The following is a 22,558-nucleotide window of genomic DNA, read 5'->3' as shown; positions in this document are numbered from 1 at the left end:
TTTCTCTCTTTCTTTCTTTCTTTGTTGTTGTTTTTTGAGGGGGGGGGGGGGGGTGTTTTATGGCGACAAGCAAGAAGATTTGGATATGAATGCGGAAGAGTGGAGCAAACATTATTCCAAACAGTTAGAAATTAAGATGGACAAGAGTGCGGGTGATGATCCAGTGGTATGCTGGCTTTTTACAGGCCGAGTCAATAAGGCTGTGACCATGTAAATGTGTTGGAATAATAATACTGGAGAACAGTGAATAAAGAACACTTGCATTCTGACTCCAGACCAAGCAGTCAAGCATCTCACTAACCCCACAAAACATAAAATGTATAAACCTGTACTCATGCTCTCTGTTGTTGCCCTTATGTAGGGCCATTCTGTAGGCATGTCCTGGAACCCCCCCCCCCCACATTTCCCATCCTATCTTATTCTATCCTTCATATTCTAACCTCTGTGAATTCTAATCCCTACCTTATATCGAGTTTTACAGTGATATATATTTTAAAAGTACATCATAGTATATTTATGGCCTGGTGGTGGGCTCAAATGCTCCATGGAACAGTGAAATTGAACTTCCCTTTCTTGCTTATTGAACTTAAATATTTACCTTGATATAATATGAATAATTATTTTGATATTTTGGGAGGTTTTCAGGGTATCCAGCATTTAAACCTTCAAATTGGACTGAATGAATGTCATTGAATTATTGTCTATTTGGGCCCTACATCCAATTTCACCGAACCCAAGTTATAATGCCAGCAAGGGTGCATTGATTGGATTTCAGTACATGGTGCATTGTAGCTTGGTGGGGTCCACTCTGCTGAAAACAAGCATGAAATGTAGAAAGTTTTATATCGTTGTAGTCGGAATTAATATCTCTACAAGATGAAAGCGTTCAAAAAGTGTTCGGAAGCACTTGACTGCTCTATAGGCCTCACGCTCCTAATTCAACTCGCGCATTGCCTACCGGGAAGGCAGTACAAAGATGAGGTAATGTTATTTTTTACCAAAAAAATCATTTAAAATCAGTCAAGTGGAAAATTGCCACTTTTGGTAGTGTTTGACATTGCTTGAGGACAGGAGCTTCTGCAGGTTATGAAGAAGTTGAATGAATCAGGGTTTTTGTATTTTTAATGATTTTTTATTGATGTATGAGGTAATTTGCTATTTTTATCATTTCTGAGAGTGACTGGATGACTAGTCTCGTATAGAGGCTCTTAACTTTTTTTAGAGCTGGACAACATCCCAAAATATGTTGTTTGCTTGAAAGCAGAGAAAATTTCCCTTCATCTACTTCAATTTAAAAAAAATCTACGATTCGATTGATTTTTTATGATTCATGGAATATGCTGCATTTAACACAGGTTTATATGGGAGCCCGGAAAAGGAGCGTGAGGCCTATACTGTGAGACTGGTAGGCAGCTATAGTGGGCATGAGAGTCGTCTGCTAGAATGCGATGTTCTCGCCAGCAAACGGCGTGCAGAGTGTACGGGAAGGTTCCCGGGGTTACTGCCATGGTACCTGCTAGCTTAAATTCGGAAATATTCTTTAAGGGGTAAGTCAGACCACTAGTAAACAAGTGTAGTCCTATTTCTAAGGTAGCCCTTGCCCTCAACTCTTACCATAGAACTAAAGTTGAATCCATTGCCGACCCAAAGTTAGATTTCAGCCCCAAATCAGATTCTAACCCCAAATTTAACCCTAACATTAGCTTTTAAAACCCTTACCCTAACCCTAACCCAAACCCAAACCCTAACCCAACTCTAACCATAGCCCTAAAGTTGAATCCATTGCCGACCCAAAGTTAGATTTCAGCCCCAAATCAGATTCTAACCCCAAATTTAACCCTAGCTGTTAAAACCCTAGCCCTAAAACCCTATTGACGATTCTAACCCTGTACTAACCCTAACCCTAAGCTAACCCTAACCCTAACTAACCCTATAACTAGCCCTAACTAGCCCTAACCCAAACCCTAACCCTAATCCAAACCATAGCCCTAAATGCCAACCCAAAGTAAGATTTCAGCCCAAAATCAGATTCTAACCCCAAATTTAACCCTAGCTGCCTGGTAATATGAACAAGGCTCAAATTTAACCCAGTCTAAGCTAGTGTAGAACTCTAGTCTAAAGTTAGACCGAGTAACTTACGCCCTAGCCCTCACCCTGCCTAGCTTCCCCTCGTCCTAACTGTGGGCCTATATCCTTAAGTTTACTTGTACACCTCAAAACTAGCACCCAGTGACAGTGTAACTGTATTATTTTCACTTTTACTGTGAAAATGGAGAGCTATGTGTGTAAAAACTGTGATGGACGTGCTTGGTCCCATGCAGACAGTGGTTTTTTGTGTTGGAAGTTTCCTTGCTGTACGAATTCATGTTCACGCACCAGCCATGTGCCATTTATTCACCACTCATGGTCTACACATTCACTCCATTGCATTTCATTCTAACAACGAACTCAGCATCATTCTCTCAGAAAAATGTAGCAGGACTATCAGTTTTCAAAGTGTCATAGTCATTTACTGACATTTAATGAATAATATATCTGTGTTGCAGGTTGTCATACACAATATTCTGGTCCTGGATCTGAGGGAGCCAGCAGGTTTGTTCATGAACGTTTTTATACAACAGTGTTTGTTTGTTTCTTTCTTTCTTTCTTTCTTTCTTTCTTTCTCTCTTTCTTTCTCTCTTTCTTTCTTTCTTTGTTGTTGTTTTTTGAGGGGGGGGGGGGGGGGTGTTTTATGGCGACAAGCAAGAAGATTTGGATATGAATGCGGAAGAGTGGAGCAAACATTATTCCAAACAGTTAGAAATTAAGATGGACAAGAGTGCGGGTGATGATCCAGTGGTATGCTGGCTTTTTACAGGCCGAGTCAATAAGGCTGTGACCATGTAAATGTGTTGGAATAATAATACTGGAGAACAGTGAATAAAGAACACTTGCATTCTGACTCCAGACCAAGCAGTCAAGCATCTCACTAACCCCACAAAACATAAAATGTATAAACCTGTACTCATGCTCTCTGTTGTTGCCCTTATGTAGGGCCATTCTGTAGGCATGTCCTGGAACCCCCCCCCCCCCACATTTCCCATCCTATCTTATTCTATCCTTCATATTCTAACCTCTGTGAATTCTAATCCCTACCTTATATCGAGTTTTACAGTGATATATATTTTAAAAGTACATCATAGTATATTTATGGCCTGGTGGTGGGCTCAAATGCTCCATGGAACAGTGAAATTGAACTTCCCTTTCTTGCTTATTGAACTTAAATATTTACCTTGATATAATATGAATAATTATTTTGATATTTTGGGAGGTTTTCAGGGTATCCAGCATTTAAACCTTCAAATTGGACTGAATGAATGTCATTGAATTATTGTCTATTTGGGCCCTACATCCAATTTCACCGAACCCAAGTTATAATGCCAGCAAGGGTGCATTGATTGGATTTCAGTACATGGTGCATTGTAGCTTGGTGGGGTCCACTCTGCTGAAAACAAGCATGAAATGTAGAAAGTTTTATATCGTTGTAGTCGGAATTAATATCTCTACAAGATGAAAGCGTTCAAAAAGTGTTCGGAAGCACTTGACTGCTCTATAGGCCTCACGCTCCTAATTCAACTCGCGCATTGCCTACCGGGAAGGCAGTACAAAGATGAGGTAATGTTATTTTTTACCAAAAAAATCATTTAAAATCAGTCAAGTGGAAAATTGCCACTTTTGGTAGTGTTTGACATTGCTTGAGGACAGGAGCTTCTGCAGGTTAAGAAGTTGAATGAATCAGGGTTTTTGTATTTTTAATGATTTTTTATTGATGTATGAGGTAATTTGCTATTTTTATCATTTCTGAGAGTGACTGGATGACTAGTCTCGTATAGAGGCTCTTAACTTTTTTTAGAGCTGGACAACATCCCAAAATATGTTGTTTGCTTGAAAGCAGAGAAAATTTCCCTTCATCTACTTCAATTTAAAAAAAATCTACGATTCGATTGATTTTTTATGATTCATGGAATATGCTGCATTTAACACAGGTTTATATGGGAGCCCGGAAAAGGAGCGTGAGGCCTATACTGTGAGACTGGTAGGCAGCTATAGTGGGCATGAGAGTCGTCTGCTAGAATGCGATGTTCTCGCCAGCAAACGGCGTGCAGAGTGTACGGGAAGGTTCCCGGGGTTACTGCCATGGTACCTGCTAGCTTAAATTCGGAAATATTCTTTAAGGGGTAAGTCAGACCACTAGTAAACAAGTGTAGTCCTATTTCTAAGGTAGCCCTTGCCCTCAACTCTTACCATAGAACTAAAGTTGAATCCATTGCCGACCCAAAGTTAGATTTCAGCCCCAAATCAGATTCTAACCCCAAATTTAACCCTAACATTAGCTTTTAAAACCCTTACCCTAACCCTAACCCAAACCCAAACCCTAACCCAACTCTAACCATAGCCCTAAAGTTGAATCCATTGCCGACCCAAAGTTAGATTTCAGCCCCAAATCAGATTCTAACCCCAAATTTAACCCTAGCTGTTAAAACCCTAGCCCTAAAACCCTATTGACGATTCTAACCCTGTACTAACCCTAACCCTAAGCTAACCCTAACCCTAACTAACCCTATAACTAGCCCTAACTAGCCCTAACCCAAACCCTAACCCTAATCCAAACCATAGCCCTAAATGCCAACCCAAAGTAAGATTTCAGCCCAAAATCAGATTCTAACCCCAAATTTAACCCTAGCTGCCTGGTAATATGAACAAGGCTCAAATTTAACCCAGTCTAAGCTAGTGTAGAACTCTAGTCTAAAGTTAGACCGAGTAACTTACGCCCTAGCCCTCACCCTGCCTAGCTTCCCCTCGTCCTAACTGTGGGCCTATATCCTTAAGTTTACTTGTACACCTCAAAACTAGCACCCAGTGACAGTGTAACTGTATTATTTTCACTTTTACTGTGAAAATGGAGAGCTATGTGTGTAAAAACTGTGATGGACGTGCTTGGTCCCATGCAGACAGTGGTTTTTTGTGTTGGAAGTTTCCTTGCTGTACGAATTCATGTTCACGCACCAGCCATGTGCCATTTATTCACCACTCATGGTCTACACATTCACTCCATTGCATTTCATTCTAACAACGAACTCAGCATCATTCTCTCAGAAAAATGTAGCAGGACTATCAGTTTTCAAAGTGTCATAGTCATTTACTGACATTTAATGAATAATATATCTGTGTTGCAGGTTGTCATACACAATATTCTGGTCCTGGATCTGAGGGAGCCAGCAGGTTTGTTCATGAACGTTTTTATACAACAGTGTTTGTTTGTTTCTTTCTTTCTTTCTTTCTTTCTTTCTTTCTCTCTTTCTTTCTCTCTTTCTTTCTTTCTTTGTTGTTGTTTTTTGAGGGGGGGGGGGGTGTTTTATGGCGACAAGCAAGAAGATTTGGATATGAATGCGGAAGAGTGGAGCAAACATTATTCCAAACAGTTAGAAATTAAGATGGACAAGAGTGCGGGTGATGATCCAGTGGTATGCTGGCTTTTTACAGGCCGAGTCAATAAGGCTGTGACCATGTAAATGTGTTGGAATAATAATACTGGAGAACAGTGAATAAAGAACACTTGCATTCTGACTCCAGACCAAGCAGTCAAGCATCTCACTAACCCCACAAAACATAAAATGTATAAACCTGTACTCATGCTCTCTGTTGTTGCCCTTATGTAGGGCCATTCTGTAGGCATGTCCTGGAACCCCCCCCCCCCCACATTTCCCATCCTATCTTATTCTATCCTTCATATTCTAACCTCTGTGAATTCTAATCCCTACCTTATATCGAGTTTTACAGTGATATATATTTTAAAAGTACATCATAGTATATTTATGGCCTGGTGGTGGGCTCAAATGCTCCATGGAACAGTGAAATTGAACTTCCCTTTCTTGCTTATTGAACTTAAATATTTACCTTGATATAATATGAATAATTATTTTGATATTTTGGGAGGTTTTCAGGGTATCCAGCATTTAAACCTTCAAATTGGACTGAATGAATGTCATTGAATTATTGTCTATTTGGGCCCTACATCCAATTTCACCGAACCCAAGTTATAATGCCAGCAAGGGTGCATTGATTGGATTTCAGTACATGGTGCATTGTAGCTTGGTGGGGTCCACTCTGCTGAAAACAAGCATGAAATGTAGAAAGTTTTATATCGTTGTAGTCGGAATTAATATCTCTACAAGATGAAAGCGTTCAAAAAGTGTTCGGAAGCACTTGACTGCTCTATAGGCCTCACGCTCCTAATTCAACTCGCGCATTGCCTACCGGGAAGGCAGTACAAAGATGAGGTAATGTTATTTTTTACCAAAAAAATCATTTAAAATCAGTCAAGTGGAAAATTGCCACTTTTGGTAGTGTTTGACATTGCTTGAGGACAGGAGCTTCTGCAGGTTATGAAGAAGTTGAATGAATCAGGGTTTTTGTATTTTTAATGATTTTTTATTGATGTATGAGGTAATTTGCTATTTTTATCATTTCTGAGAGTGACTGGATGACTAGTCTCGTATAGAGGCTCTTAACTTTTTTTAGAGCTGGACAACATCCCAAAATATGTTGTTTGCTTGAAAGCAGAGAAAATTTCCCTTCATCTACTTCAATTTAAAAAAAATCTACGATTCGATTGATTTTTTATGATTCATGGAATATGCTGCATTTAACACAGGTTTATATGGGAGCCCGGAAAAGGAGCGTGAGGCCTATACTGTGAGACTGGTAGGCAGCTATAGTGGGCATGAGAGTCGTCTGCTAGAATGCGATGTTCTCGCCAGCAAACGGCGTGCAGAGTGTACGGGAAGGTTCCCGGGGTTACTGCCATGGTACCTGCTAGCTTAAATTCGGAAATATTCTTTAAGGGGTAAGTCAGACCACTAGTAAACAAGTGTAGTCCTATTTCTAAGGTAGCCCTTGCCCTCAACTCTTACCATAGAACTAAAGTTGAATCCATTGCCGACCCAAAGTTAGATTTCAGCCCCAAATCAGATTCTAACCCCAAATTTAACCCTAACATTAGCTTTTAAAACCCTTACCCTAACCCTAACCCAAACCCAAACCCTAACCCAACTCTAACCATAGCCCTAAAGTTGAATCCATTGCCGACCCAAAGTTAGATTTCAGCCCCAAATCAGATTCTAACCCCAAATTTAACCCTAGCTGTTAAAACCCTAGCCCTAAAACCCTATTGACGATTCTAACCCTGTACTAACCCTAACCCTAAGCTAACCCTAACCCTAACTAACCCTATAACTAGCCCTAACTAGCCCTAACCCAAACCCTAACCCTAATCCAAACCATAGCCCTAAATGCCAACCCAAAGTAAGATTTCAGCCCAAAATCAGATTCTAACCCCAAATTTAACCCTAGCTGCCTGGTAATATGAACAAGGCTCAAATTTAACCCAGTCTAAGCTAGTGTAGAACTCTAGTCTAAAGTTAGACCGAGTAACTTACGCCCTAGCCCTCACCCTGCCTAGCTTCCCCTCGTCCTAACTGTGGGCCTATATCCTTAAGTTTACTTGTACACCTCAAAACTAGCACCCAGTGACAGTGTAACTGTATTATTTTCACTTTTACTGTGAAAATGGAGAGCTATGTGTGTAAAAACTGTGATGGACGTGCTTGGTCCCATGCAGACAGTGGTTTTTTGTGTTGGAAGTTTCCTTGCTGTACGAATTCATGTTCACGCACCAGCCATGTGCCATTTATTCACCACTCATGGTCTACACATTCACTCCATTGCATTTCATTCTAACAACGAACTCAGCATCATTCTCTCAGAAAAATGTAGCAGGACTATCAGTTTTCAAAGTGTCATAGTCATTTACTGACATTTAATGAATAATATATCTGTGTTGCAGGTTGTCATACACAATATTCTGGTCCTGGATCTGAGGGAGCCAGCAGGTTTGTTCATGAACGTTTTTATACAACAGTGTTTGTTTGTTTCTTTCTTTCTTTCTTTCTTTCTTTCTTTCTCTCTTTCTTTCTCTCTTTCTTTCTTTCTTTGTTGTTGTTTTTTGAGGGGGGGGGGGGTGTTTTATGGCGACAAGCAAGAAGATTTGGATATGAATGCGGAAGAGTGGAGCAAACATTATTCCAAACAGTTAGAAATTAAGATGGACAAGAGTGCGGGTGATGATCCAGTGGTATGCTGGCTTTTTACAGGCCGAGTCAATAAGGCTGTGACCATGTAAATGTGTTGGAATAATAATACTGGAGAACAGTGAATAAAGAACACTTGCATTCTGACTCCAGACCAAGCAGTCAAGCATCTCACTAACCCCACAAAACATAAAATGTATAAACCTGTACTCATGCTCTCTGTTGTTGCCCTTATGTAGGGCCATTCTGTAGGCATGTCCTGGAACCCCCCCCCCCCCCACATTTCCCATCCTATCTTATTCTATCCTTCATATTCTAACCTCTGTGAATTCTAATCCCTACCTTATATCGAGTTTTACAGTGATATATATTTTAAAAGTACATCATAGTATATTTATGGCCTGGTGGTGGGCTCAAATGCTCCATGGAACAGTGAAATTGAACTTCCCTTTCTTGCTTATTGAACTTAAATATTTACCTTGATATAATATGAATAATTATTTTGATATTTTGGGAGGTTTTCAGGGTATCCAGCATTTAAACCTTCAAATTGGACTGAATGAATGTCATTGAATTATTGTCTATTTGGGCCCTACATCCAATTTCACCGAACCCAAGTTATAATGCCAGCAAGGGTGCATTGATTGGATTTCAGTACATGGTGCATTGTAGCTTGGTGGGGTCCACTCTGCTGAAAACAAGCATGAAATGTAGAAAGTTTTATATCGTTGTAGTCGGAATTAATATCTCTACAAGATGAAAGCGTTCAAAAAGTGTTCGGAAGCACTTGACTGCTCTATAGGCCTCACGCTCCTAATTCAACTCGCGCATTGCCTACCGGGAAGGCAGTACAAAGATGAGGTAATGTTATTTTTTACCAAAAAAATCATTTAAAATCAGTCAAGTGGAAAATTGCCACTTTTGGTAGTGTTTGACATTGCTTGAGGACAGGAGCTTCTGCAGGTTATGAAGAAGTTGAATGAATCAGGGTTTTTGTATTTTTAATGATTTTTTATTGATGTATGAGGTAATTTGCTATTTTTATCATTTCTGAGAGTGACTGGATGACTAGTCTCGTATAGAGGCTCTTAACTTTTTTTAGAGCTGGACAACATCCCAAAATATGTTGTTTGCTTGAAAGCAGAGAAAATTTCCCTTCATCTACTTCAATTTAAAAAAAATCTACGATTCGATTGATTTTTTATGATTCATGGAATATGCTGCATTTAACACAGGTTTATATGGGAGCCCGGAAAAGGAGCGTGAGGCCTATACTGTGAGACTGGTAGGCAGCTATAGTGGGCATGAGAGTCGTCTGCTAGAATGCGATGTTCTCGCCAGCAAACGGCGTGCAGAGTGTACGGGAAGGTTCCCGGGGTTACTGCCATGGTACCTGCTAGCTTAAATTCGGAAATATTCTTTAAGGGGTAAGTCAGACCACTAGTAAACAAGTGTAGTCCTATTTCTAAGGTAGCCCTTGCCCTCAACTCTTACCATAGAACTAAAGTTGAATCCATTGCCGACCCAAAGTTAGATTTCAGCCCCAAATCAGATTCTAACCCCAAATTTAACCCTAACATTAGCTTTTAAAACCCTTACCCTAACCCTAACCCAAACCCAAACCCTAACCCAACTCTAACCATAGCCCTAAAGTTGAATCCATTGCCGACCCAAAGTTAGATTTCAGCCCCAAATCAGATTCTAACCCCAAATTTAACCCTAGCTGTTAAAACCCTAGCCCTAAAACCCTATTGACGATTCTAACCCTGTACTAACCCTAACCCTAAGCTAACCCTAACCCTAACTAACCCTATAACTAGCCCTAACTAGCCCTAACCCAAACCCTAACCCTAATCCAAACCATAGCCCTAAATGCCAACCCAAAGTAAGATTTCAGCCCAAAATCAGATTCTAACCCCAAATTTAACCCTAGCTGCCTGGTAATATGAACAAGGCTCAAATTTAACCCAGTCTAAGCTAGTGTAGAACTCTAGTCTAAAGTTAGACCGAGTAACTGCCCTAGCCCTCACCCTGCCTAGCTTCCCCCTCGTCCTAACTGTGGGCCTATATCCTTAAGTTTACTTGTACACCTCAAAACTAGCACCCAGTGACAGTGTAACTGTATTATTTTCACTTTTACTGTGAAAATGGAGAGCTATGTGTGTAAAAACTGTGATGGACGTGCTTGGTCCCATGCAGACAGTGGTTTTTTGTGTTGGAAGTTTCCTTGCTGTACGAATTCATGTTCACGCACCAGCCATGTGCCATTTATTCACCACTCATGGTCTACACATTCACTCCATTGCATTTCATTCTAACAACGAACTCAGCATCATTCTCTCAGAAAAATGTAGCAGGACTATCAGTTTTCAAAGTGTCATAGTCATTTACTGACATTTAATGAATAATATATCTGTGTTGCAGGTTGTCATACACAATATTCTGGTCCTGGATCTGAGGGAGCCAGCAGGTTTGTTCATGAACGTTTTTATACAACAGTGTTTGTTTGTTTCTTTCTTTCTTTCTTTCTTTCTTTCTTTCTCTCTTTCTTTCTCTCTTTCTTTCTTTCTTTGTTGTTGTTTTTTGAGGGGGGGGGGGTGTTTTATGGCGACAAGCAAGAAGATTTGGATATGAATGCGGAAGAGTGGAGCAAACATTATTCCAAACAGTTAGAAATTAAGATGGACAAGAGTGCGGGTGATGATCCAGTGGTATGCTGGCTTTTTACAGGCCGAGTCAATAAGGCTGTGACCATGTAAATGTGTTGGAATAATAATACTGGAGAACAGTGAATAAAGAACACTTGCATTCTGACTCCAGACCAAGCAGTCAAGCATCTCACTAACCCCACAAAACATAAAATGTATAAACCTGTACTCATGCTCTCTGTTGTTGCCCTTATGTAGGGCCATTCTGTAGGCATGTCCTGGAACCCCCCCCCCCCCACATTTCCCATCCTATCTTATTCTATCCTTCATATTCTAACCTCTGTGAATTCTAATCCCTACCTTATATCGAGTTTTACAGTGATATATATTTTAAAAGTACATCATAGTATATTTATGGCCTGGTGGTGGGCTCAAATGCTCCATGGAACAGTGAAATTGAACTTCCCTTTCTTGCTTATTGAACTTAAATATTTACCTTGATATAATATGAATAATTATTTTGATATTTTGGGAGGTTTTCAGGGTATCCAGCATTTAAACCTTCAAATTGGACTGAATGAATGTCATTGAATTATTGTCTATTTGGGCCCTACATCCAATTTCACCGAACCCAAGTTATAATGCCAGCAAGGGTGCATTGATTGGATTTCAGTACATGGTGCATTGTAGCTTGGTGGGGTCCACTCTGCTGAAAACAAGCATGAAATGTAGAAAGTTTTATATCGTTGTAGTCGGAATTAATATCTCTACAAGATGAAAGCGTTCAAAAAGTGTTCGGAAGCACTTGACTGCTCTATAGGCCTCACGCTCCTAATTCAACTCGCGCATTGCCTACCGGGAAGGCAGTACAAAGATGAGGTAATGTTATTTTTTACCAAAAAAATCATTTAAAATCAGTCAAGTGGAAAATTGCCACTTTTGGTAGTGTTTGACATTGCTTGAGGACAGGAGCTTCTGCAGGTTATGAAGAAGTTGAATGAATCAGGGTTTTTGTATTTTTAATGATTTTTTATTGATGTATGAGGTAATTTGCTATTTTTATCATTTCTGAGAGTGACTGGATGACTAGTCTCGTATAGAGGCTCTTAACTTTTTTTAGAGCTGGACAACATCCCAAAATATGTTGTTTGCTTGAAAGCAGAGAAAATTTCCCTTCATCTACTTCAATTTAAAAAAAATCTACGATTCGATTGATTTTTTATGATTCATGGAATATGCTGCATTTAACACAGGTTTATATGGGAGCCCGGAAAAGGAGCGTGAGGCCCAAAGTGCCGAATCGATCGATCGTCAGCAACTTCTGATGTACTACCTGTAGCTCGTTCCATGCGTGCTGTCATGTAAAAGACGCGAGATCAGCACATCAGCATAATTCCCCACAAGAAAAAGATAAAGAGGTTTATAAAGAGAACCTACTTCAAGCTAACTCCTGGGTTACACAACTTTTATTTTATGTGCTGTCTGTGATCAAAGACGAGGCTGATAAAAAGGGTTCACTTTTATCCAAGGCCAGATCGACTTATGTATTCGACTTCGTCTGGCTTATGCTTTCAAAAAACATACCCAAGGGAAATACTTTTAGCCACTTTTTTTTTTTGTTTTTTTTTTATGGAGATGTGGCACTGATCCCGTCCACTGAGCCACTAATCCACCAATCTGATATCACTAATAATCGACCCTGAATGGCAGCTGCCTCCGCCTCTAACTGGGGAGATTACACAAGCCCATCAGGCAAGGTGAATCATGCCTGTGCATGGGCATCAAAGTTGAGATGAGAAATGAGGCGCGGATCTATTGTTTTCTTATTTTTTTTTGAAAGAAATGAAGAAATAAAAGGGGCGTATGCGCCTTTCAAATTTTAAGCATCATTGTTAGCCGTTTGTATGGCGCTTAAAAAAAAAGAAGATATATAATATATATATATATATATATATATCTATATATATTTTTTTTTTATATATTTTTATATTATTATTATTTATTTTTTTTTTTTTTGCTTTGCTTTGCTTTGCTTTTGCACCCCCTTACTGAATTCCTGGATCCCTGCTATATTATTCACTTTTGATAGTGCCAGACAGCCAGTGTGAGGCTTTCGTGAAAGTGTATAGCAGGAGAGGAATATACTGGGATGATGGGGAGCGAGAGGCAGTTTGCCTCCACTCACCCATCATGCGAGTATACTGATCATGCAGACTGCCAAACAGATATGAGCGTGGCGAGTCTGTATCAGGCAAAGAGGAAGATTGAGTCATTTTGTTTTTGTTTTTTTGTTCTTTTGTTTTTTTGTTTTTTTTTTTTCGACGTGGTTACGTCTGTCGCTTGTTTGTGATAACATAATCGTCATTAGTGTTCAAAACTGGTGTTTTGGTATCTGGTGTTTTGCCACGTGGGAGTTCGACGACATGCACAACCATGCTCAACCGCATGTGATCGAGTGATTCAAAGAAGCTGAATGGAAAGTGATGAAAGTCGAGGCCGGTGCTCCAAGTATGGTGCTATAATGACTGCGGGGCGATCTAATGATTATGCACAATCACAATCTGAAAATATAACCGCATGACCGAAACATAAATTTGTTTTCATATTTGACCTCTTATACACAACTAAAGCTTCTCAGTAATTATCGTAGTATATATATATTTTTATTTCCTCTTGATCGAACATAGCATCGGCCTATAAGTATTCTGCAGGAGCTTCGCCGCATCATAACACGAGCTAACTGGTTTATTAAACACCAAGGAGGTTCGAGAGATGGTGTCACAACAGTCTTATTCGCTTTGATCCAATGCTCCTAGCCACCACTCAAATTATTTGAACTACAATTTGTATTTGCCAACTCGATCTGCCCCACAAGGTTTGACACTGATTCACATCTCACTGCATTATAATGACCAGTCACTCTCTACGGAAGATAGTCTTTATGATGGTCATTGTATCCCTACTTCTGATACGTCCATGGGCGGTAGACTATTATGGTATAATAAAGACACTGGGGTACGCAAATAGAAATTGCTCAGCAAGATATTGCTGATACTGATATGAATATCAAAATTACTCGACTGGACATGTCTGGACACTAATCTGGTATATCTATTTGTATATCATTATATATATATATATATATATATATATATGAGAAAATGATATTCTATATTAATTTTAATTTTAATTCAAAATTGATAATCGGAAAAGTGATAAAACTGGCTTTCCATGAGGGTAAAATTTCAAATATTCTCACAACATAAAGCTAAGATTTACATTTTTGCACATATTTTGGGACAGGATCAACTTTTGTTTTTAGAGAATACGTATGCTTTATTATTGATTATGTTGATATATAATCGAGCAGCATAATGTGTAATAATACCCGATATTACGTTAGCGTTAAAGATGAATCTGTAGATTGCTCAGGAAGATGGCGGCTTTAAGCATCAACATCAAAGGTACAAATGCACCTGTGGCATTCTTTTGTCCATCCATAGAAAATTTACAGCTTCCTGGACCTGAGTAATCATCACCATCAGTTGGAACCCCATCTCTTATCAGTATCAGGTGACCTACGACATGGGCTGTGGGCAAGACGTTATGAAAATCCAGTGATATGTATGAATTGCATTCGAACTATAGATTTAAGTAAAAGTGCTTAAAATAATAACGAAGACTAAATTTGGAAGGGAATAAAGTAAGCAAAACAATTCAGAGATATTTTATGAGCCTAAAACAAGGAATATAGAATCAGGAGTGAGGGTTATTCTCTCTGTACAAGACTATAACAACGATAACAACTTCACATGTGACATGTGCGTACAGTAACGTTGATCTACAACATGGTCTACAACCGAACAAGTTCCTCTGCTGCACTCGCTCCCGCCGCCGTTTCAGTCCACTTTCCTTGGCTCGTAAATCCACCCATTAAGTATGTATTCATGAATGATCCTCGCTCGGATTTTTTCCTTTTTTTTGGTGATAAGCAGAGATCGCAATCCCGCCCACCAGCTGACTTTCTGTGCAGTGGGACCGTCGCGCTGTCTATGCAGGCCTGCTCATCAGGCAGTAACCCCGGCGCGGGGCGCTGTAACATAGTACATGTATAACACGTATTGGGGTCGCTGCTGCGGTTATAAGGCAGTAGAAGTTTCATACAATCGGCATGTGATATGTGTGTGTCGTGTACGTGTGTGTGTTTGCATAGTCTGTTTTATGCGTTGATTTTTCTCATTTGTTTCAGAACCCACAAATGCAGTACCACTCAATTCAATCATGGCAGGGAAGGAAGTTGTATATGTTCTTGGTGATAGTGTCCTGTGCTGTAATGCAATCTACTGGAATTTTAACCTTTGACCTTACTGGAACGTGGAAAATAGTCAATGGAAATGGCAGTAAGTTACCATTCATTGCATTGGAAAATGTCATGTTTCTGTCGTAATGTATCACACAGTCCACACACTACTGATACGCCATATATTTCGCGAGTCTAAATTTTTGCGAATCGGGAATTCCTGACAATTTCGCGAGTAGTTAAATTCACGATCGCGTAGTCCTGCTGTACTGAACAGAGAAGAGTACACGCGTACGTCTCATTCACATCGGGAATCAGAGCAGATCGTATTTTCACGTGTCTTTAATTTCGGGAATAGCATCTGACTCGCGAAATTCGTCAAAAATAAAAACCTTGCAAAGTATTCGGCGTATACAGTATTTTGTAGAGTGTAATCCCGGTACCTAGAGTCCCCTGACATGTCTGTCTAGGACTTGTAGGAGGACCTCTGGAGGACATGCCATACAAAAGCCTTTTGATACTACATTGTACTATTAAATTTGACTCAGTGGGAGATGAGAGACCCTCTCCCCCCCCCCCCCCCCCATAAGAATCCCCTGGTCATTTAGCACAATGTCAGCATACATTTCAGTGCAAAACAGTGGGTGAGCATTTCTCCTCAGGTGACAATTTTTCATTTGCACATGTATAATTATGTACACTTTGCCACAAACAGTGCAGGTCAGTGGCAGTGGTCACTAGAAGTGTGTTTCGTCTTCACCTTTGGTTTGAGACCATTTAGAGATTCCTAATATATGAGTCTAGCACAAGGTTGTGCTAGACTCACACTAAGCTGTCTAGCATGATCTTTACCCGAGACTACACCAGACTCACCCCAGACTAAAACTGCGACCAGCCCGAATAACTGTGTACAAGGAGTGCTCCGGGGGTTACCCAGAGTTGTGCTTTGTGCTGTGTGCTTTGTGCTTTGTGTGGTGACCGTTTGGAGTCCTCATCATCTGAGCCTGAGGTAAACAAGGCATGACTCTCAAAGGTTGTGTTGTGTTTGGGGGGACTCTAAGTCTCTAATTCGGGTGTAAGTCCAAAGTGTGACAAATTTGTTAATTAGTTGCAGCAAAAAACAAGTCAGTGCAAGAATTTGACCAAAAATTGGTCTATATCTGGTCATCAGGGATATGTTCTGTGGAGACTGCGTCTGGCTTCACGGATCCCCTCCATATCCGGAGGAGAGCGATAACGTCAAAAAAATAAAAGACTCCTTCGGACCAAGGAGGTTCGAAAAATGGAGTCACAACAGTCTTATTCGCTTTGATCCCATGCTCGAAGCTGCCACTCAAAAATATTTGAAGTATGTGTCAAACTGGATCTGCCGCTCAGATGCGAAGACAATTGACTCGTGTCTCATTGCATTATCACCAGCCACTTTCCAAGGAAGATAATTATGTCTTTGTGATGGTAATTACTTTTCGTTATCCCTACTTACAAACGATGGGCGGTAGACAATGGTAAAGGCATGGGCGTGCGCAAATAGAAATTGCTCAAATATTGCTGAAATAGATATCAAAATTACTCGACTGTACGTGTCTGTACGCTAATCTGACATATTAATTTATAAAGAACTATACTTGAAGATGATACCATATTAGTTTCATGTAGCGGAAATAAGAAGAAAAGTGATAAAACCGGCTTTCCATGAGGGTAAAATTTCAAACACTTTCACAAAATACAGCTCAGATTTACACTTTTGCACATATTTTCGAATGGAATTGACTTGTTTTATATGCTTTATCATTAGGTGAAATTTCATTGCATTTGATATATAAATGAGCACCATATACCCGATATTATGTTAGCGTTTAAAATAAATCTTCAGATTGCTCAGAAAGATGGCGGCTTCAAGCATCGAACATCAAAGGCACAAATGCACCTGTGGAATTCTTTCATCCATCCATAGAAAACTGACAGCTGATTGAATGATTATAGTCAGTTGTAACTCCATCTCTTGAACCTCCTTGTCCGGACAGACAGATCTTTCTGTCTATGCAAGAATTTAATCAATTTGAACTCTCTCTCTCTATGTGTATTAACTTAGTATTTCTTCCTTCTCATTTTAAAGGGAAGATAAACCCCAAGAACAATGTGGATTGAGTGAAAGCAGCAACATTAGTAGAACACATCAGTGAAAGTTTGAAGAAAATCGGACAATCGATGCAAAAGTTATGAATTTTTAAAGTTTTGGTGTTGGAACCGCTGGATGAGGAGACTACTAGAGGTTATGACGTATGAGTGGACTACAATATCAAGAAAATATAAAGAAAATACTACAAAAATCCATTTTTCATGAAAATTACAAATTCCATCAACTTGATATTGACATATGTTAAGGGTAGCAATTATTCCCCCTGCTTTCTGAAAGCGGTTGGTCCACTGCTCTTTCATGATTCTAGAAAAGCGAATTTTTGTTGAATGTCCTTTATATTTTCTTTGTATTGTTGTCCACTCATACGTCATATCCTCTAGTAGTCTCCTCATCCAGCGGTTCCAACACCAAAACTTTAAAAATTCATAACTTTTGCATCGATTGTCCGATTTTTCTCAAACTTTCACTGATGTGTTCTACTAATGTTGCTGCTTTCACTCAATCCACATTGCTCTTTGGGTTTACCTTCCCTTTAACTTTAGTATGTTATATGATTGTTCTATTTTTGTCCTTCCTGCCCATCAAAACAGGACACTGGATCAATGACACAGTATAATTGCTTTATCTATTATTATTATTGTTATTATTACTCTTGCATGAAACTTGAAAGCATACACAGATTTCCATGTCATGGTTGATTAAAAGCCCATGCAGTGTTTGACACAGCTCTTCTATGGAATGCCATTTGTAGCTTTAGTGGTTGGCTGGGAGACTCAATACTGTTATGCGATTGAATTTCTTATAAAAGTTTGAAACTCCTCTTCATTTCCATTAGTCAATCAATATGCATCACCAAAACATTTGAAGTTGATAGTGACCATTTGTTCTCATGCAGTTCATACATAAGTTTTTTTTTTCTTTTTTTTTTTCAAAATTGATACCACTTTTGTAACAAAGGACCATATAACACTATTAGACACTTAATTGCATAGCATAGAGATTAAAGAATAAAGAGGACATTTGCATTGCACCTCATCATGACGGAAATTATGTCAAATCAACCATGCTGTGATATTTGTATGTGCATGAAAGACTTGATGTGAATGTCTCTTTCTTGGCAGTGAATTCTATCAAAAATAAAGCAAAGGTAACTGCTTGTGTCTGAATTACATTACCAATACAGTGTGTATTGTTTGAATCAGGATCTTTTTCATTTTTATCTAACATTATTTGATGGGTGATTTAATGTAATGATGAAGTGATCCCCAAATTTGTATATTGGGTAATATGTTCTCAGAAAGTTTATCAGAAAGCAGCCTGGCAGAGAAGTTAACAAGGAAATTATATTCATCTCATCTGAAGAAATTGCATAGAGGCATCAACAAAGTAAAGGATTTGAAGGAAATGCATCAAAACATAGATATGAGTGATAGAAATAACTGTCCAGATGAGATTTGAAGAAGAATTTAAAAAAGGATAGAAGATGACAATGCCACTGTTTCTGCAATTGAGCAAAGGGGACAAGAGTGCCCAAAGATAATTTACCGATGCAATTTTGGCAGAGAGAAGGTACATGTATTGTATACATTGAAATGCTAATATTATCCTCTTCCCATAATGACCATTCCAAAGGCATTGCCATCTCTGGCCATGTTCCGGGCAGTGTCCACACCGCCCTCATAAATGCCAGCATCCTCTCTGACCCTTACTACCGCTTCAACGATGACCTCTACCGCTGGGTTGCCATGGACAACTGGACATACTCTTTGGACTTTATGGGTGAGTGGTGATGTCAGCTCTGGCTAGTAGAGTTGGTAGGAGTGGTGATTCAAACTATTGTCTTCTGTAGAGGACTTCCTTTCTTAGCAATACTAGATGTTTGATGGAGGTTGACAGTGTTATTGTTATAAAATAGTTATATACTCCTTACACAATGATGTTTAAAGCAGATTCTGTATTTACAGATTGACCAGGTCTAACAGTAACTGGTTCTATCCAATTGTTTAACATTGTCTTGATGTCTGACATGCCAATATAAACTGGTTATCACTAAGGAATATCCATCTCATATTTGTATGCATTTAACCATTTTTTTATTGTTTTGTTTTGAAATCGCATAAACTAAGTTTGATAGGCTGTGTCTTGATTTCCCATGTTCTTAGTATTCCCCAGCTGTGTTTGATAAAACTTGTAGGCCCTAAGTACCAGAAAGGCCTGTGTCAACATATAGCTCACTCTGAAAATTTCTTTTGATGGCATACAAGGATTTCTTTGTATTTCAAAAAGCACTGCCATATCATCATTGATAATATGTACTGTACAAACTGTACAGTACTGGTTGAGGTGAGGTGCAGCTTGTAACATTTTGTGAGCTATTTAGAAACCACTCTATGAAATGTTTAAGAGCATATGTGACCCGGTACAACAAAATGGTCCTAAAGTCGCGCACGTTCGAAGCCGTAAAAATCGAGTTTGAAGTCAAAGCATCAAAATTGGTCAAAACTTACGATTTTCTGAATTTGACATATTATTGGAGTCTGACATGTCTTCTATCATCTGTCGAAATTTTGAAGCAAAATGATGAAAGGAAAGACCAAAAAATAATGTTTTTCTGGGCCATGTTTTTTGCCGTTTCAACGAAGCAGAAACTGGTTCGAACATTTGGATTGAGCGCCACAGATAGGCTCCGCCCCCTAACAACGACCAGAGCGATCTCATTGGTCAGTTTGCTGCTTGCCGCTAACCGAAGCGTGAAGCTCGCACACTCCCCAGTCGACTGGTGCGTGATGGCGGGGTGCGCTATGCCCAGCCGCTTCTCCTGCCATCCTGGTCGCTGATTGGTCGGTGAGGAGACCGCCGACGCTGTGTTTGAATGATCATTTCGGGGGTTGCTAGGGCTTACCTTCTATTGTCCGGAGGTGAATACTGACTTGCGTGTCCCTTGATCGTGATTGCATAGCAAGGAGAACTTTTACGGCGCTTTTTTCGAAACAGTGATTTCCCAGACGTCTCGACATGCTCTCTTTTAAACATCGATATCTCCGCAGCCGATTATTTTTATAAGATGTGTTATATATCAATTTAAAGCAGATAGATTCGGGAATTGCGTCATGCAATTTTCAAATAATCGACCTCGCCCGACTTTAGGATCATTTTGTTGTAGCGGGTCACATATATACAATTCTAAGGGGAACCACAAGTTTATTTGATCAAATCAGCTTTGAAATGACTGAGATATCTAAAAACAAGGTGAAACAAAGAAATCCTAATAAAAGCTGGGGCCTGTAAATTTTATTAGGATCGGTTTTCTGGATATCTCGGCCATTTCAGGCCAATTATCATCAAATAAATGTTGAATCCTTGAAAGTACATGCTCTTTCATATTTCATAAGAGGTTTCTTATTTCACAAAAAAAAAAATATAAACCTGAATCCTCACCTCTACCAGTACAGTACAGTTCCTTTAATTTCTCCCAGAGTGATATCTGTTTTCTAGTTACCTTACAATAAAGGGATGTCATTTTCAGTGCACTGTAGCTTTGCAACCATGAATTGAACACTGTTTTGTGATTCCATTTGTGATACTGAGGCCCAATTTCTTATCTGTTGCCATTTTGCAGCAAAAGATGATTTTGCTAATAAGAGCAATGTGAAACTGGTCTGCAATGGATTGGACACAGTTGCCAATGTGACACTGAATGGAATTCCTATTGGCCAGTCTTCCAACATGTTTGTGCGTCAGGTGTGGGATGTCAAGAAAGCTTTGAAGGTAATGCTCCATGCGAGTGTATTTTGACTTTTGAATGAACATAATAACAATCATACTATCACAGGAAAAATATCTCTGGACTGACTAAAACTGTCAGATTTTCCTTTTTCCCATCCATCATCATGTAATGAGTTGGGCAGTAATTAGCAGCAAAAGATTATAGACACTAAGTTTGAATCTGGGCAGATTTAAAGTAATTTATACTTCTACCGCATGGAATTGAAATGAAAATTCTTTTCAAAAAAGAGAGAAGAAGAAGAAGAAGATGCCTTAACATGTCACATAGTTTGTGGTCCAAGTCAAACTACTTGTATATTGTTGTGTTTTGGTTCGGGATCTTTAGAAGGTATGCAGAAGAACGATTTGCAACACACAGTGAATAATTTGAAGTAGCACTTTTAGGGGGGGGGGGGGGGCTTCTTTGGCAAGTCCTCTTACTCGCATCCCAAGTCTTTGCTTTGTACTCATGCAAAAAATGCTGAATAGGTTGTATGCATTTAAGGGGTGAATGATGGTGGAGTCTTGATACTGAAAGAGGTTTTGGGTTACAGAAACAAAGGTGGGACTACTTCTACAGGGTTATACTGAACATCAATTCCAAGTAATGAATGGGGGATTATTTGCAGGGAATGAAGGCAGGATGTTTGGGGTTGACTCAACCCGGTCGTAAATTGTGGTTTGTTGATGTTCAGACAGTTGGGGCTGGATCTGTCTGATGAAGTGGGACAACAATGAGATCATTCTGACATTCAAGGGGTATACTTGAGGGATGATAGAGGTCAGTGACTGGCTGGAGGTGGGGTGAGGGGGGGGGGGGAACAATGGATAGAGGTCAATGACTGGCTGGAGGTAGGGAGATAGATAGTGGTCATCATAGTGGAATGGAGGGGGAGGGAGGGTGTAATAAAGATGTGGGAAACTTGCGCAACAATGTGTAACAGCAATGGACAAATTCAATCATTCCAAGGGCTTGTGAATGATGTTGCTATGGTTGTAAATGTCTGCAGATTTAGAGTCAATATCACATGACCTGCCATTTAGGTATTTTCCAGACATGTTACTTACCATGATGGGACCAGGGCAAGCAGCAGCTTAAAGGGATCATAGAATTTTGGTTGAGACCTAACTTCAGGTTTTTAGCATTTTTTGGTGAGATAGGTAAAAGCTCTCATGAAATGTAAAAGATCATGTAATTCCAAGAGGAGTTCAACATTTATTTGATGAAAATTGGTTTTGAAATTGCTGATATATCTGAAACAGAGCAATCCTAATGGTCAGGTGGGACCAACCTTTTATTACGACTGCTTTGTTTTACTCCGTCTTCAGATGTCTCAGTTATTCCAAGACCAGTTTTCATCAAATAAACATTTCCTCTTAGAATGGCAATGCTCTGTACTACTTCAAAAGTGGTTTCTTTGTATCTCACCAAAAGTTAAAAGCCCAATCCTCATCTCCACCAATACTATACCATCCCTTTTACAGTTTCCAGGGTCCTGCAATGACTGTTGCGTGCATTGAAATGTTATTGTGTATGTCCTTCTTGAAGCAGCTATCGGGGTTATCCAGATGAAGG

At 39.5% G+C, this 22,558-nt stretch overlaps 1 protein-coding gene across 1 annotated transcript in view; it reads left to right on the top strand.

Moving 5' to 3' along the window:
- The first annotated feature begins 15,030 nt into the window (after nucleotides 1-15,030).
- The window catches only part of LOC140238748 (beta-mannosidase-like), a 30,658-nt gene continuing 23,130 nt past the window's right edge, over nucleotides 15,031-22,558 (top strand). The window contains exons 1-3 of the mRNA XM_072318643.1: nucleotides 15,031-15,177; nucleotides 18,850-18,996; nucleotides 20,837-20,985. Coding sequence (XP_072174744.1) covers nucleotides 15,036-15,177; nucleotides 18,850-18,996; nucleotides 20,837-20,985 — 438 coding nt within the window. The 5' untranslated portion in view covers nucleotides 15,031-15,035. The remainder of the gene's footprint in view (nucleotides 15,178-18,849; nucleotides 18,997-20,836; nucleotides 20,986-22,558) is intronic.

Source organism: Diadema setosum, chromosome 15 (assembly GCF_964275005.1).
Source record: "Diadema setosum chromosome 15, eeDiaSeto1, whole genome shotgun sequence".
Classification (NCBI taxonomy): domain Eukaryota; kingdom Metazoa; phylum Echinodermata; class Echinoidea; order Diadematoida; family Diadematidae; genus Diadema; species Diadema setosum.
Note: the sequence above shows the minus strand (reverse complement) of the source record. Positions and strands in the feature narration are given on the sequence as shown.